Source organism: Neopsephotus bourkii, unplaced genomic scaffold, assembly GCF_033783945.1.
Source record: "Neopsephotus bourkii isolate Nb327-2 ecotype Australia unplaced genomic scaffold, CSIRO-AGI_Nbou_v1 NB_485, whole genome shotgun sequence".
NCBI lineage: Eukaryota > Metazoa > Chordata > Aves > Psittaciformes > Psittacidae > Neopsephotus > Neopsephotus bourkii.
Window position 1 is genome coordinate 13,523 of NW_026900986.1, and position 15,981 is coordinate 29,503.

At 46.6% G+C, this 15,981-nt stretch overlaps 1 protein-coding gene across 1 annotated transcript; it reads left to right on the forward strand.

The window, feature by feature from the left end:
• Nucleotides 1-13,813: 13,813 nt before the first annotated feature.
• Nucleotides 13,814-15,106, forward strand: LOC133210720 (uncharacterized). Its single transcript, XM_061350390.1, has one exon. The coding sequence runs from the start codon at nt 13,814-13,816 to the stop codon at nt 15,104-15,106; it is 1,293 nt and encodes a 430-aa protein (XP_061206374.1).
• Nucleotides 15,107-15,981: the final 875 nt, after the last annotated feature.

Genomic DNA, 15,981 nt, shown 5'->3' on the forward strand with positions numbered 1-15,981 from the left:
TGGCCAGCCCTTCCTTCCATGACCTGTAAACTCTTCTCTTCCACTTCAGCATACCCAGCAATTCCCTATTTAGCCACGCAGGTCTCCTGACCCTCTTCCTTGACTTCCTACGTGTCGGGATGCTCTGATCTTGAGCTCGGAAAAAGCAGTCCTTGAACGTCAACCAACTATCTTGGGCCCCTTTCCCTTCAAGCAGCCTAGTCCATGGGATTTCCCCTAGCAATTGCTTGAAGAGGCCAAAGTTTGCCCTGCTAAAAGCCAGGGTTGCAATTCTACTTGCTATTCTATTGGCCCTACCACACAAGATCCTGAATTCCACCATCTCGTGGTCGCTGCAACCAAGGCAGCCCTCAACCTTCACTCCTTCGACCGGACCCTCCTTGTTAGTGAGGATGAGATCGAACAGCGCCCCCCTCCTGGTTGGCTCATCCACCATTTGCATGAGGAAGTTATCATCCATACACTGGAGGAACCTCCTGGACTGCGGCTGGGTTGCCGAGTAGTCCTTCCAGCAAACATCAGGGAAGTTAAAATCCCCCACGACGACCACGGCCTGTGACTGTGAGGCTGCTCTCAGCTGCCTGTAGAAGGCCTCGTCAACTTCCTCACCCTGATCCGGTGGCCTGTAACAGACCCCCACAACAGTATCGCCCCTGCCAGCCTGCCCCTTAATTCTCACCCACAGACTCTCAACTCGCTCCTCATCTGTCCCCGGACAGAACTCAACGCACTGTAGCTGCTCTCGCACATAAAGAGCAACCCCACCACCCCGCCTGGCTGGCCTGTCTTTCCTGAAAAGGACATAGCCCTCCATGACTATATTCCAGTCATGTGAGCTGTCCCACCACGTCTCTGTAATTGCCACCAGATCTTAATCTCCCGACTTAACACAGGTTTCTAGCTCCTCCTGCTTATTTCCCATGCTGCGCGCATTGGCGTACAGACATTTCAGGGAGCGAGCTGAGCACACCGATTTCACCCTAGGATTACAGGAGGCCTCCCAGTCTTCATGAATTCTGGAGCGCTGTCCCACTGAGGCAAGCCCAGCTACAACCCCATCCCCCTTCGAATCTAGTTTAAGGCTCTCCAAATGAGCCCTGCTAATTCTTGCCCCAGCATCCTTTTGCCTCTGTGCGATAAACCTTTCCCACATGCCATTGTCCAGACTGGTGCCCTATAAAACCAGCCGTTATCAAAGAATCCAAAGCCCTGCCTGCAGCACCAGCCTCGAAGCCAATCGTTTATGGACTGAATTTTCCCATTCAGTCCCACATCATCAATGGAAGATGGAAGGAGTGAGGAGAAGATCACTTGAGCCCCAGAGTCTTTCACCATCCGCCCCAAGGCCCTGTAGTCTTTCTTCATCCCCCTCAGACTGCGGGAAGCAGCTTCCCCCTCACCCGTCTGGAAGACCAGCAGCGGGTAGTAGTCTGTCGGGCGCACCAGGTTGGGGAGCGCCCTGGTGATATCCCTGATCCGGGCTCCAGGCAGACTACACACTTCCCTATGATGAGGGTCAACTCTGCATATCGGGCCCTCTGTTCCTTTCAGAATGGAATCACCTTCTACAATGACCCTTCTTTCTTTCTTATCAGAGGCAGTCTTGAGGTGTGAAGTCGACCGCTTTTTCCTATGTGGCCTTGTAGGCGGGCCTTGCACCACATCCTCACCTACCTCTCCTTCAAGATCCAGGGCCTCAAACCTATTACGGAGGGTCACCTGGGGAAGCAGGGCAGGAAGGGAGGAGGGCTGCCCACGATGCCGAACTGGAACTCGCTTCCAACCCTCATCATCTTTTTGGTCCCCTACATCCAGGCGACAGCTACAGGACAGGGGCTGTCTCAGGCCATCCCCCTCTGTCTGAGAGGGCAGGGGGTCCATCCCCTTTTGGGGGGTATCTCCCTGGAGCCGTTCCAACTGGCCAGCCAGGGAGTTACTCCACCAGTCGATCTCCCTTTCACACTCCCTGATGCTCCTCAGCGTCTCAACCTCCTCCTTAAGTTTAGCCACCAAGCTAAGCAGATCTTCTACCTGCTCACACCTCACACAGGTGGAATGCTGTCCTCCCTCCCCCGGCAGTAGCAGGCTCTGGCACTCCCTGCATCCAGAGACCTGAACAGCCACGGTTAGGGCCGGGGTGTCTGTTTGAGTTGCTACAGCTCTCTTACTGTTAGCTCTCTCTCTGGAGACGACCATATTGGTCAGCAACACGACCTACTTGTTTTTCCCTGCGCCTGGTACCAGCGACGTGTCGCTGCCCTCTCAAGGGCTCTTTCAAGTCAAGGGACAGGGGAGTGGTCGCCGACACCGTGGGAACACCCCCCGCCACGTCAGCCGCTCTCTCGCAAGGGCTGCTGGGATTTCGGGAATCAGGAAGCATCGGGAAATGCCAGGAATCGCGATGCCTCTGCGCTATCCCCTCTGATTTTCCTAATCTCAGTAGAAGCTCGCGGTCGCTGTAGCTGTGCTGGCTGCAGCTCTAGCTGGGCTAGCTCCAATCAGCTGACTGAATGCGAGTAGCAAGTTTAGTTTCACCGAATTTAAATCTCCCCCTCACGTGGGAACGCCCCCCGCCACGTCAGCCGCTCTCTCCAAGGGCTGCTGGGACTTCAGGAATCAGGAAGCTCGGGAAATGTCGGGAATCGCGATGCCTCTCCCTACCCTCTGATTTACCTAATCTCGGTAGAAGCTCGCGGTCGCTGTAGCGTGCCGGCTGCGGCTCTAGCTAGGCTAGCTCCAATCAGCTGACTGGCTAGCTCCAATCAGCTGACTGATTAGTCCAGGTAGATGACATCAACTGCTTTACCGCTGTCCATCAGTTCTGTAGCCCCATCATAGAAGGCCACCAAATTGGTCAGGCAGGATTTCCCCTTGGTGAAGCCATGCTGGCTGCCACCAAGCACCTTGTTGATTTTCATGTGCCTTAGCATGCCTTCCAGGAGAATCTGCTCCAAGATTTTGCCAGGCACAGAGGTGAGACTGACTGGTCTGTAATTCCCTGGTTCATCCATTTTCCCCTTCTTGAAAATGGGGGTTATATTTCCCTTTTTCCAGTCATCGGGAACTTCACCTGACTGCCATGATTTTTCAAATATGATGGCCAGCGGCTTAGCAACTGCATTCGCCAGCTCCTTCAGGATCTGCGGATGGATTTCATCAGGACCCATGGACTTGTGCACATTCAGATTTTTAAGATGGTCTCGAACCAATTCCTCTCCTACCATGGGCCCAAGGTCTCCATTCTCACAGTCCCTGCGTCTGCCTTCCAAGACATGGGTGGTGCGGTCAGAGCTTTTGCTAGAGAAGACCGAGGCAAAGAAGTCATTCAGAACCTCAACCTTCTCCAAATCCTGTGTAGCTAGTTCACCCAAGAGCGTCCTGAGGGGGCCTACGTTCTCTGTAATCTGTTTTTTATTTGCTATGTACCTGTAGAATCCCTTCCTGTTATCCTTAATATCCCTAGCCAAGTTTAATTCTAACTGGGCCTTAGCTTTCCTAACCTTGTCTCTAGCTTCCTGGACCATAACCCTGTACTCTTCCCAGGCTGCCTGTCCTTGCTTCCACGGTCTTAAAACCATGCTTCTGATGCCAGTGACATGCTTTCTGTCCTGCCCCCCTCCCCCAACACTTTAGAAAGAAATTGCACACACTCATCTTAAAATACTGATCTTATAGATAAGCACTCAAATTTACTTATCCATTGTCCTGGTTTCGGCTGGGATAGTTAATTTTCTTCCTAATAGCTGATGCAGTGCTGTGTTTTAGCTTTGGTTTGAGAACAATGCTGCTAACGCACCCATGTTTTAGTTGTTGCTAAGTACAATCAAGGACTTTTCAGTCTCTCATGCTCTGCAAGTGAGGAGGGGCACAAGAAGCTATGGGGGAGCATGGCCAGGACAGCTGACCAGAACTAGCCAAAGGGATATTCCATACCACAGAATGTCATGCTTGACCAGTCTGATAGCCTTCTATGATGACATGGCAAGATGGGTTGACGAGGGGAGAGCAGTGGATGTTATCTATCCCAACTTCAGCAAGGCTTTTGACACTTTCTCCCATAACATCCTCATAGGTAAGCATAGGAAATGTGGGTTAGATGAACAGACAGTGAGGTGGATCAAAAACTGGTTGAACTGATGAGCTCAGAGGATCCTGATCAGTGGAGTAGAATCCAGTTGGAAGCCTGTAGTCAGTGGTGTCCCCCAAGGGATCAATACTGGGCCCAGTCTTATTCAACTTGCTTATCAATGACCTGGACAAAGGGATAGAGTATATTCTCTGCAAGTTTGCTGACAATATGAAGCTGGGGGGAGTGACCGATACACATGAAGGCTGTGCTTCCATTCAGCAAGACCTTGAAAGGCTGGAAAATTGGGTGGAGAGAAACCTGTGAGAGACTGAACTGAAATCAGACTCCACTGTCCATTGTCTCAAAGATTGGTATTGGAAGCTGAGATGGGATTCCACCATCCATTGTCTCAGAGATAGGTGGGAGGAGTTAAGATAAGACCCCAAGGTCCATTGCCTGAGAGAAAGGGTGTGAGGAACTGAAATGGGACTCCACCATCCATTGCCTGAGAGATGGGTGGGAGGAGCTGAGCTAAGACTCTCCTGTCCATTATCTCGAGGACTGGTGTGAGGAATTGCTACAGACATGTGCAATTGAAGAGCTGGATGCAAGACCAGCAAAACTGGTCCACCAGGAATGTGTAGTACTTGACAATAAGAACAGAGGTACTCCCCCCAACTCATAATAAAAGGGGGAAAAGGTAATTGCCATCGTGGGACACCGTCCACAGGGACACCCTCCACGGGGACACCTCCAAGAGGACACCCTCCATAAGGACACCTCCACAAGGACACCTCCACGAGTACACCTCTATGAGGACAACTCCATGGGGACACCTATCTCTGATGACTACTACGGACCCTTGGGGACACTTTGCTCCAATACCAACTACGAAACCTGGAGGAATCCCACCATCGAGGACAACGACTATGGACCCTAACAAAACCTAATGAGGTTCAACAAGGGCAAGTGTAGGGTACAGCACCTGGGGAGGAAGAACCCTAAGTACCAGTACAGGTTGGGGGCTGACCTACTAAAGAGCAATTCAGCTGAGAAGGACCTAGGAGCTTTGGTGGATTATAAATTGACTACGAGCCAGCAGTGTGCCCTTGTGGCTATGAAGGCCAATAGTATCCTGGGGTACATCAGGAGGAATGGGGCCAGCAGGTCGAAGGGAGGTGATCCTCACCCTCTACTCAGCCCTGGTGAGGCCACATCTGGAGTACTGTGTCCAGTTCTGGGCTCCTCAGTACAAGAAACTGCTGTCTGGTATCAGTGTCAGAAATTGGGGTTTTTTGACCATGGTTTGGTTTACATGGCACTAGGTCTGCTGGTGGCAGATGGGGTATGCCTGCCCCAAAAGTGGAAAAGGATACCAGTCAAGGAGATAGCAGGGCTCATAGAGGGGGCTTTAAACTACTTTTGAAGGGGGAAGGGAATAAAACCAGGCTCACTATAGCCAGGGGGTAGCATGCCACTGCTGGAGGCCAGATCCACAGGGCAACTTAAATACATCCATGCCAATGCCCACATCATGGGCAGCAAACAGGAGGAGCTGGAAGCCATTGTGCAGCAGGAAAACCATGATATAGTCACCATCACAGAAACATGGTGGGACGATCCGCATGATTGGAGTGCTATAATGGATGGTTACAAGCTTTACAGAAGGGATAGGCAAGGAAAAAGAGGTGGTGGGGTTGCACTGTATGTCAGGGAGTGCATTGACTGCCTTGAACTTAATGCTGTGAGTGAGAAGGTTGAAAGTTTGTGGGTGAAGATCAGGGGGAAGGCCAACCATGCAGATATCATGGTAGGAGTCTGTTGTACACCACCCAACCAAGACAAAGATACAGATGAAGTGTTCTTCAAACAACTGGGAATAGTTTCACGATTGCTAGCCCTTTTTCTCGTGGGGGACTTCAACCTATCAGATGTCTGCTGGAAGTACAGTACAGCAAAGAGGAAACAATCCAGAAGGTTCTTGGAGGGTGTGGAAGATAACTTCCTGACCCAGCTCGTGAGTGAGCATACACGGGGAGTTGCCCAGCTAGATTTATCATTCGCAAACAGAGAAGGACTGGTGGGTGATGTGCTGATTGGAGGCCATCTTGGGCAAAGCAATCATGAAATTATTGAATTTTCAATCCTTGGAGAAGTCAGGAAGAAGGCTAGCAGAACTGCCACCTTATACTACTGAAGGGCTGACTTTGGCCTGTTTAGCATGCTAGTTGGGAGAATCCTTTGGGATACATTACTGTCATGGTTTAAACCCATCCAGACAGCTCATTCACTCACTCCCCCCCCCTTTTCCTCCATCTTTCTTTCTTTCACCCCCTCCCCCCCCTTCCCTGCTCCCGGAGGGATGGGGAGGAGAATCAAAAGAATGCAACTCCCACCGGTTGAGATAAGAACAGTCCAGTAACTAATGTATAACACAAATCACTACTGCTGCCACCAATAATAATAATGATAAGAGAAAATAACAAGGGAAGAGAATATGATACCACCCGCTGAAAAGGAGTCTGACCCAGAAGACCCCGTGTCCTTCCAGGTAACTCCCAGTTACCCCCCCCGGGCATGACGTGCTGTGGTATGGAATACCTCTTTGGCTACCTTGGGTCAGGTGTCCTATCTCTGCTTCCTCCCGGCTTCCCTTCCTCCCTGGCAGAGTATGAGACTCACGAAGTCCTTGGTCAGGGTAAACATTACTTAGCAACAACTAAAATCATTGGTGTTATCAGCACTCTTCCCAGGCTGACAGTCAAAACACAACGCTGCACCAGCTACCAAGAAGGAAAAAAACTGACTGCTACTGCTAAACCTAGGACAATTACTGAAGGACAAAGGGATCCAGGAAGGCTGAACACCCTTCAAGAATGAAATCTTCAAGGTGCAGGAGCAGGCAGTCCCCATGTGCTGAAAACTGAACTGGTGGGGAAGAAGAACAGTGTGGCTGAACAGGGACATACTGGTGGAACTTAAAAAAAAAAAGAGAATTTATCATCTGTGGAAGAAGGGACTGTCAACCCATGAGGAGTAGAAGAATATTGTTAGGCTATGCAGGAAGAAAGTTAGAAAGACGAAGGCACAGCTGAAACTTAATCTGGCCACTGTCATAAAAGATAATAAAAAATACTTTCACAATAATATTAGCAATAAAAGGAGGGCCAAGGAGAACCTCCATGCTTTACTGAATACTAAGGGAAACCTAGTGACTGAGGATGGGGAAAAGGCTGAGGTACTTAATGCTGCCTTTATCTCACTCTTTAATAGTTACACCAGCTATCATCAGGTTACTCAGTTCCCTGAGTTGGATTACAGACATGGGGAGCTGATCAAAGTCCACCTAATCCAGGAATAAATGGTTAGTGACCTGCTGCACTTAGATGTACACATGTCTATGAGGCTGGATAGGTTCCACCCAAGAGTGCTGAAGGAGCTGGCAGATTTGCTCACCAAGCCACTCTGCATCATTTGTCAGCAGTCCTGGTCTAGAGGGCAGGTCCTTGAGGACTGAATGTTGGCCAACATGATGCCTCTCTACAAAACAGGCAGGAAGGAGGACCCCAGAAACTACAGGCCTGTCAGCCTGACCTCAGTGCCAGGGAAGGTCATAGAGCAGATCATCCTAAGTGAGATCACACAGCATATGCAGGAAAAAGAGGGGATTAGGCCCAGTCAGCACAGGTTCATGAAGGGCAGGTCCTGCTTAACCAACCTGATCTCCTTCTATGACAAGGTGACCCACCTGGTTGATGAGGGAAAGGCTGTGTACATTGTCTATTTGGACTTTAGTAAAGCACTTGACACTGTCTCCCGCAGCATTCTCCTTGAGAAACTGGCTGCTCATGGCCTGGATAGGTGTATTCTTCACTGGGTAAAATACTGGCTGGATGGCAAAGCCCAAAAAGTAGTGGTGAATGGTGTCACATCTAGTTGGTGACTGGTCACTAGTGGTATTCCTCAGGGCTTGGTGTTAGGGCCAGTGGTGTTTAAGATCTTCACTGATGATCTGGATGAAGGGATTGAGTGCACCCTCAGTAAATTTGCAGACTACACCAAGTTGGGTGGGAGTGTTGATCTGCTGGAGGATAGGAAGGTTCTGCAGGGGGTTCTGGACAGGCTGGATTGACGGGCTTGGCAAATTGTATGAGGTTCAACAAGGCAAAATGCCAGGTCCTGCTGTTGGGCCACAACAACCCTGTGTAACACTACAGGCTTGGGGAAGAGTGGCTGTAAAGCTGCTTGGGGAAAAGGACCTGGGGGTGCTGACTGATAGCTGGCTGAACATGAGCCAGCAGTGTGCCCAGGTGGCCAAGAAGGAAAATAGCATCCTAGCCCGTATCAGAAATAGTGTGCCCAGCAGGATGTGATCGTCCCCCTGTAGTCAGTGCTGGTTAGGCCACAGGTTGAATTCTGTATTTGGTTCTAGGCCCCTCACTACAAGAGAGATTGAGATACTGGAGCAGGTCCAGAGAAGACTGATGAAGCTGGTAAAGGGCCTAGAGCACAAGTCTTATGAGGAACAGCTGAGGGAAATGGGGTTTAGTTTGGAGAAAAGGAGGCTCAGGGTGGACTTTATCTCTCTGCAATTACCTGAAAGGAGGATGGGGAAAGGAGGTGGTTGGTCTCTTTTCCCAAGTAGCAACTGATAGGACAAGAGGTAACAGCCTCGAGCTGCGCCAGGGGAGATTTAGACTGGATATTAGGAAAAACTTCTTCACCAAAAAGGGTCATCAGGTACTGGAACAGGCTTCCAAGGTAAGTGGTGGAACCAGTAAAAAATGTGTAGATGAGGCCCTTAGTGACATGGTTTAGTGGTGAATTTGGCAGTCCTGGGGAAATGGTTGGACTTGATGATCCTAAAGGTCTTTTCCAACCTAAATTCTATGAAAGACAAGTTGCTACTGGAGAGCAATTGTGTTGTGCATCACTTGGTTTCTGTTTGTTTGATTCCTCTCTTCCTGTTTATTTCCTATTGTTGCTATGATTCCTCTTCTTATATTTTACTTTATCTCAGTTATTAAATGGTTCTTACCTAAACCCATAGATTTTATCTTTTTTTGATTCTCCTCTCAATCCCACTGGTGAAGGGGGACAGTGAGCAAGGGGCTGTGTGGTACTTAGTGGCCAGCTGGGGTTAAAACACAACAGTCCTTTTTGGTACCCAGCATGAGGCTTGAAGGGTTGAGATAACAACAGATCTGTGAGAAACTATAGACTAGGGTATTGTTTATTAAGATATATGTTAAGCCCAAAATAAAGGTTAGGCAACAAAAAGATATGAAACCGCTTATGCAAATAGCCACCGGACACAGCTTACGCGAGATAAGATAACCGCAAACGCTTACACCAACTAAACCAGAGACCGCTTATGCTAACATAAGATAACTGCAAGATATTCCAGGAACTGGCAGAAATAAGACAAACCACTCCATATAAGGACATAGGAGTAGAGGGGTCAAAAGAGGAAGACTTCTTACTTCGGCCTCAACGACCACCAGGAGGCAGAAAACGACCCCCTAACAACAACTGAAGCATGCGCAGAGTACCTCCACTACCTCATGAACACGGAAGTAAAGATGTATAAAAAGGGGGCTGTTTGAACTGATCAGCACGGCAGTTGGCGGAGCGCAGACTCCCCTGTCGTCCAGCGCTGGTTTTGCTCATATTCTACTTGCTATAATTAATAAAATTTTAATTGGATTTTGATCCGTTGTGGTCTCAATTTATAACAATTTCTGGTGCCGTGACTCGGATAAGGAACGGTGGGCTTTGGTCCTCCAGGGAGGCGCCCCGCGACATTTCGCGGCCCCGCGACCAACAGCTTACCCCAACCTTACCGACGAACCTAAATTCTAGAATAATGAGCAAAGGAGAAACCGGTAAAATCCCATAAAATTCTGTGCACAGGAGTCCGGACGAAGACGCAGGACGCGTAAGTATATTGCGAATTTGTTCGCGGGTTTGCCGTTTGGGCGGGATTGGGTTTCCTGGAATATAACGAATGAGAGGTTCGATATACTGAACCAAGCGAGTGTGGACCCTTAAGTACTGCGTTTCCCATCTCCCGCGAGGGACTGGGCCAGGAACAAGGGGGAGCGAGTGAGTGTGTGTTTGAGGATATTCCAGTAGATGGGGGCGAAGGGCAGCAAGCCTTCGACTCCCATGGGAAGGGTACCCACTCTACCTAAGAATACCCCTCTGGCATATATCTTAGACAATTGGAGATATTTCCCTGGAACCCTAGGGAAAGATAAGCAGAAAATGATAGAATATTGTACTAAGATATGGGGAGGGAAGAAGATTTCTAAAAATGTCTTTTGGCCAGTCTATGGGTCAGAAGAAGATTGGGTAAGACAGCAATTAAACCTCTGGGTTAATAATAAAAAACTCCTTAACCCGGAGGAGAGTCAATATGCGGAAGTGTGGCTAGAAAGACCGGGAGCTAGACTTTATCCGCTGAATGAAATAAAAACGAAACAAAAGAAAAAGAAGGAAGAGTTAGACGAAACCCTTCTAACCCCCCCTCCTTACATTCCTCCTCCTGTTCCCGCAGCCCCTCCAGAGGTCCCCAGAGCGCCCACTCCCCCACCAGAATCGGAACAAGGGTCTCCCCCTCCTCCTAGACGCGTAACTAGAAGTCAAAAAGGGGCAGCTCAGATGTACCCCCTAAGGGAAATACCCATGGGGGGACCTCAACCTGTGATCGGATATATTTCCGTACCCTTAAACTCGGCTGACCTACGAGATTTTAAAAGAACCGAGATGGGAAACTTAATTGAGGACCCACTCGGAGTGGCAGGAAGACTAGATCAATTTTTGGGACCAAGCCTTTATACTTGGGATGAGATGCAATCTATCCTTGGTCAATTATTTACTACCGAGGAAAGAGATATGATTAGACGAGCAGGAATGAGACTGTGGGATGCTCAACATGCCCAGGGACCTCAAGCAGATATTAAATGGCCACTCCAAAGACCTAATTGGGATAATCAGGATCCGGTGCATAGAACTCATATGCAGGACCTGAGAACTATAGTAATTCAGGGAATTAGAGGAGCAGTACTCCGTGGCCAAAATATCAATAAAGCATTTAATGAAATGCAAAAGAAAGATGAAAGCCCTACTGAGTGGCTGGAACGACTGAGGAAAGCCCTTCAGCTGTACTCTGGGGTAAATCCAGACGACCCTTTAGGGCAAGCGCTCCTCAAAACTCAGTTTGTGGCAAAATCATGGGAAGATATCAGAAAGAAGATTGAAAAGTTAGAAGACTGGCAGAATAGAGGGTTGGATGAATTATTGAGGGAAGCTCAGAAAGTCTACGTAAGGCGGGAAGAAGAGAGCAGCAAGCGACAAGTAAAAATGATGGTAGCAGCGGTCAGAGAGGATCGCAAAGGGCGAACTGGTGAACACAGATCTGCTAGGACGAAACAAGGGAACGTAGTAGTAGAAAAGGAACAGAGATATTGTTTTTACTGTGGAAAGAAGGGACATATAAAAAAGAATTGCAGAGAAAGGATCAGGGATGAGGAAATATTGAAAACGGAATAGGAGAGTCAGGGGCTCTATATCTTAGGGGACCAGAGTCATCATGAGCCCTTGATAAAATTAAAAATAGGTCCCCATAAACAAGAGTTCACCTTTTTAGTAGACACTGGGGCTGAGAAATCAACCATTAAGCAACTACCTGAGGGATGTAAAGTGTCCCCTGAAAAGGTACAAGTAATTGGGGCAAAAGGAGAACCCTTTAAAGTAAACAAAATCAAAAATGTGGTATTCGAAACTGAAAATAAATTTGGAATGGGTGAACTCTTGCTCGTCCCTGAAGCAGAATTTAATCTGTTAGGACGAGATTTAATTGTTGAATTGCAATTAGAAATTAAAGTAAAAAATCAAGAGCTAACAGTGTCCGCTTATCCTTTGACCGTGGATGATCAAAAACAAATTAACCCTGATGTCTGGTACTCTCCGGACACAATTAGTAGACTGGAAATTCCACCGATTAAAATCCAAATTTCCGAACCCCACATATCTGTGAGGGTAAGGCAATATCCCATATCCCTAGAAGGACGGAGAGAATTAAAACCAGAAATTGATCGATTGTTAACACAATGAATCTTAGAGCCTTGTATGTCACCCTTTAACACCCCCATTTTGCCTGTAAAGAAACCAAATGGGAAATATCGGCTTGTACATGATTTAAGAGAAATAAACAAGAGAACTATCACCCGGTTCCCTGTAGTAGCAAATCCATACACACTGTTAAGCAATCTAGGACCCCATAACTCCTGGTATAGAGTGGTTGATTTGAAGGATGCCTTTTGGGCCTGTCCACTGGCAGAAGAATGCCGTGATTATTTTGCCTTTGAATGGGAAGACATAGAGACAGGCCGTAGACAGCAATTGAGATGGACTGTGCTTCCCCAAGGGTTCACTGAGTCCCCTAATCTGTTTGGACAGGCCCTGGAAGAGCTCTTAAAAGAATACCAGGTACAAACAGGGAACGTGCTGTTACAGTATGTAGATGATCTGCTCATAGCAGGGAATAATAAGGAGGATGTAAGGAAAGAAAGCATTCGACTTTTAAACTTTCTTGCACAAAAGGGCCTACGGGTATCACAAGAAAAGTTACAATTTGTGGAGGAAAAAGTGAAATATCTGGGACATTATCTATTTAACGGCCAGAAGATATTAGATCCAGAGCGTATTAAAGGAATTCTGGAATTACCTATGCCTGTCACTAAGAGGCAAATTCGGCAGGCATTAGGGCTATTTGGGTATTGTAGGCAATGGATAGAGAACTACAGCTTTAAAGTTAAATTCTTATATGAACAACTGTCTAAAGACAAAATACCCAAGTGGACTCCTCAGGATCAAGAGCAGTTTGCCAGTCTCAAAAGGGAGCTAAGTCAAGCACCGGTTTTAAGTCTCCCAGATTTAAAGCGGCCATTCCATTTATTTGTTAACATACATGAAGGAACGGCATTCGGAGTATTAACTCAGGAATGGGCCGGACAAAAGAAACCGGTGGCATACCTATCAAAGCTGTTGGACCCTGTGAGCAGGGGTTGGCCGAGTTGTTTACAAATCATTGTAGCTGCTGCCTTATTACTTGAGGAAACGAATCGCATTACCTTTAATGGAGAAGTTGTCTTATATGCGCCTCATAACATCAGGGGAGTGTTACAACAAAAAGCAGAAAAATGGCTTACAGATAGCCGATTATTAAAGTATGAGGGAATACTTATAGAATCCCCTAAGCTATCTTTGAAAACTATTGGAGCGGTTAACCCCGCTGAATTTTTGTACCCAGGAGAAGGTAATGAACTATTGCACAATTGTTTTCAAACAATTGAACAACAGACACGCATTAGGCCAGATTTAGAAGAAGAAGAACTACAATGTGGAGAAGTATTATTTATAGATGGGTCATCACGAATAGTGGAAGGTAAACGATTGTCCGGATATGCCATCGTTAAGTTGGAAAAAGGAGAATTTAAGACAATAGAATCAGGCCCCCTGAGTGCCAGCTGGTCGGCTCAAGCCTGTGAGTTGTATGCATTGTGAAAAGCATTAGTGTCACTGAAGGGAAAGGATGGAACTATATATACAGACTCACGCTATGCATTCGGAGTAGTACACACTTTTGGAAAAATATGGGAGGAAAGAGGATTTGTTAACTCACAGGGAAAAGAACTGATACACCCGGAATTAATTCGGCGAGTTCTGGGGGCATTGAAAATGCCAAATAAAATAGCAGTTGTACATATAAAGGGACACCAGCGAGGTACAAGTTATCAAGTTAGGGGAAATAATGCAGCTGATACAGAAGCAAAACGGGTGGCAGGCAATTATAGTATGATTTTGACTATGCAACAAGTACCTGTTAGTAAAAATTTGAGTTTTGAGTCTGCAGAAAAGGAAAAACTAGAACAAATGGGAGCTAAGGAACAAGATGGGAAGTACATATTGCCAGATGGGAGAGAAGTCTTGCTGAAGGGCATAGCACTCGAAATATTTTCAAAAATACACAGTAAAACACACTGGGGAACCCAGGCGTTAGTTGATCATTTCAATCAACAGTTTGCCTGTATAGGCGTATATAACATAGCAAAGACAGTCACGGCAGCCTGTGAGACCTGTCAAAAGGTTAATCGAAGCAACATGAGACAAAAACCTCTTGGAGGACGTTCCCCAGCGTACAGACCTTTCTCACACATACAAGTGGACTTTACTGAACTACCTAGGGTAGGGCGTTACAAATATTTATTAGTAATGGTGGATCATTTAACACATTATGTTGAGGCTTTTCCTACCTCCAGGGCAACTGCTAACCAAGTTACTAAAGTGTTACTTGAACACATTATACCTCGATATGGAGTACCTGAAGTAATCGACTCGGACAGAGGAACACACTTTGTGTCAAAAATTGTTAGAGATCTAACAGAAAGCTTGGGTATTAAGTGGGAATACCATACACCATGGCATCCACAAAGTTCGGGAAAAGTTGAAAGGATAAATGGAGAAATCAAAACTATTTTGACTAAATTAATAATAGAAACCAAATTATCATGGATTAAGTGCCTACCCATGGCACTATTAATTCTCAGAACCAGACCCCGAGCAGATGTAGGAATATCAGCGTTTGAAATGGTGTATGGAATGTCTTATAGAATTGAAAGTCCACAAACAAATGTTTTAATTCGAGACCGTGTAATTAATGAATATGTTTCACAATTAGCAAAACATCGTAACAAGCTTTGGGAACATGGACTGATTGTGCAACGACCCCCGTTGGACTTAAAAATTCACAATGTTAAACCTGGGGATTGGATATTGATCAAAGTGTGGAAGGAAGAAACCCTAAAACCCAATTGGGAGGGACCTTATCTTGTTTTGCTTACAACAGAAACAGCTGTCCGAACTGCTGAGCGTGGATGGACTCATGCCAGTCGCCTTAAAGGCCCAGTGACGAGACCCCACTGGAAAGTAATCAGTACTCCAGGTGACACCAAGATAACCCTGAAAAGATAACGTAATGATAGAGACTTTATTTGATTTTTTTGTTGCATTACCTTTTGGTATAAAGTGTGTATTGCTGTTTATATTTGCTATAATTATTTCTCTTTTTATCTATTATATATGGAAGCATACAAAGTGTGTTGAAGGAAATTGCTAAACATATGCAACCACACAATAGTGAATATAGAAGATATGCTGATGTAAATAATATATGTACTCTAGATATACGAATTAGATGTAATAATTTGAACTGCAATTGTTATCCATTTGCTTGTTTTAGGTGTAAGGTATGTCAGGATAAATGGTGGACACACTGTGAATATGGATACCCTCCAATAGGAGTTTGCACACAGTGTTGGAAAATCCAAAGAACTCTCACTGAGTGGAAATTAAAACAATTAGAGTCTAAACAAGAAATTATTCGGGAATCCCATGAGTGGTGGGAGATTTTTGCCAAAGGAATAAACCCTCAATATTATTGTTACCACTCCAACGAACCAGTCCCCTTTGTGGCTGAAATCTTGGCTATAACGTGCAGAAGGGAAGTACTAACTGTGTCTTGCTTTGCCCCATTAGTTAAAGCTGCAAAGTGGGAAGCCTGTATAAACAGGCAGAAATCCCGAAACAGCTGTTCTCCTGAAGAATTCCCTTGCTGCCGAGAAGATGGTACACCCCGTGACTCGAAGCAACCGAGCCGACGGGCAAGGCAGAGGAGGAACAAAATGTGGAGAAAAGACCCAGAACAATGGGACGCAAAGGCAGCAATGGCCGAACTTCCCCAGGACTGGTAAAAATATACTTAAATTGGCAAAATTGACAGACACCCTTTTTCCTGGTATACCGTTAGTTTTGTTATTGATAATAACCCAAGCAAATGGAAACCCTCA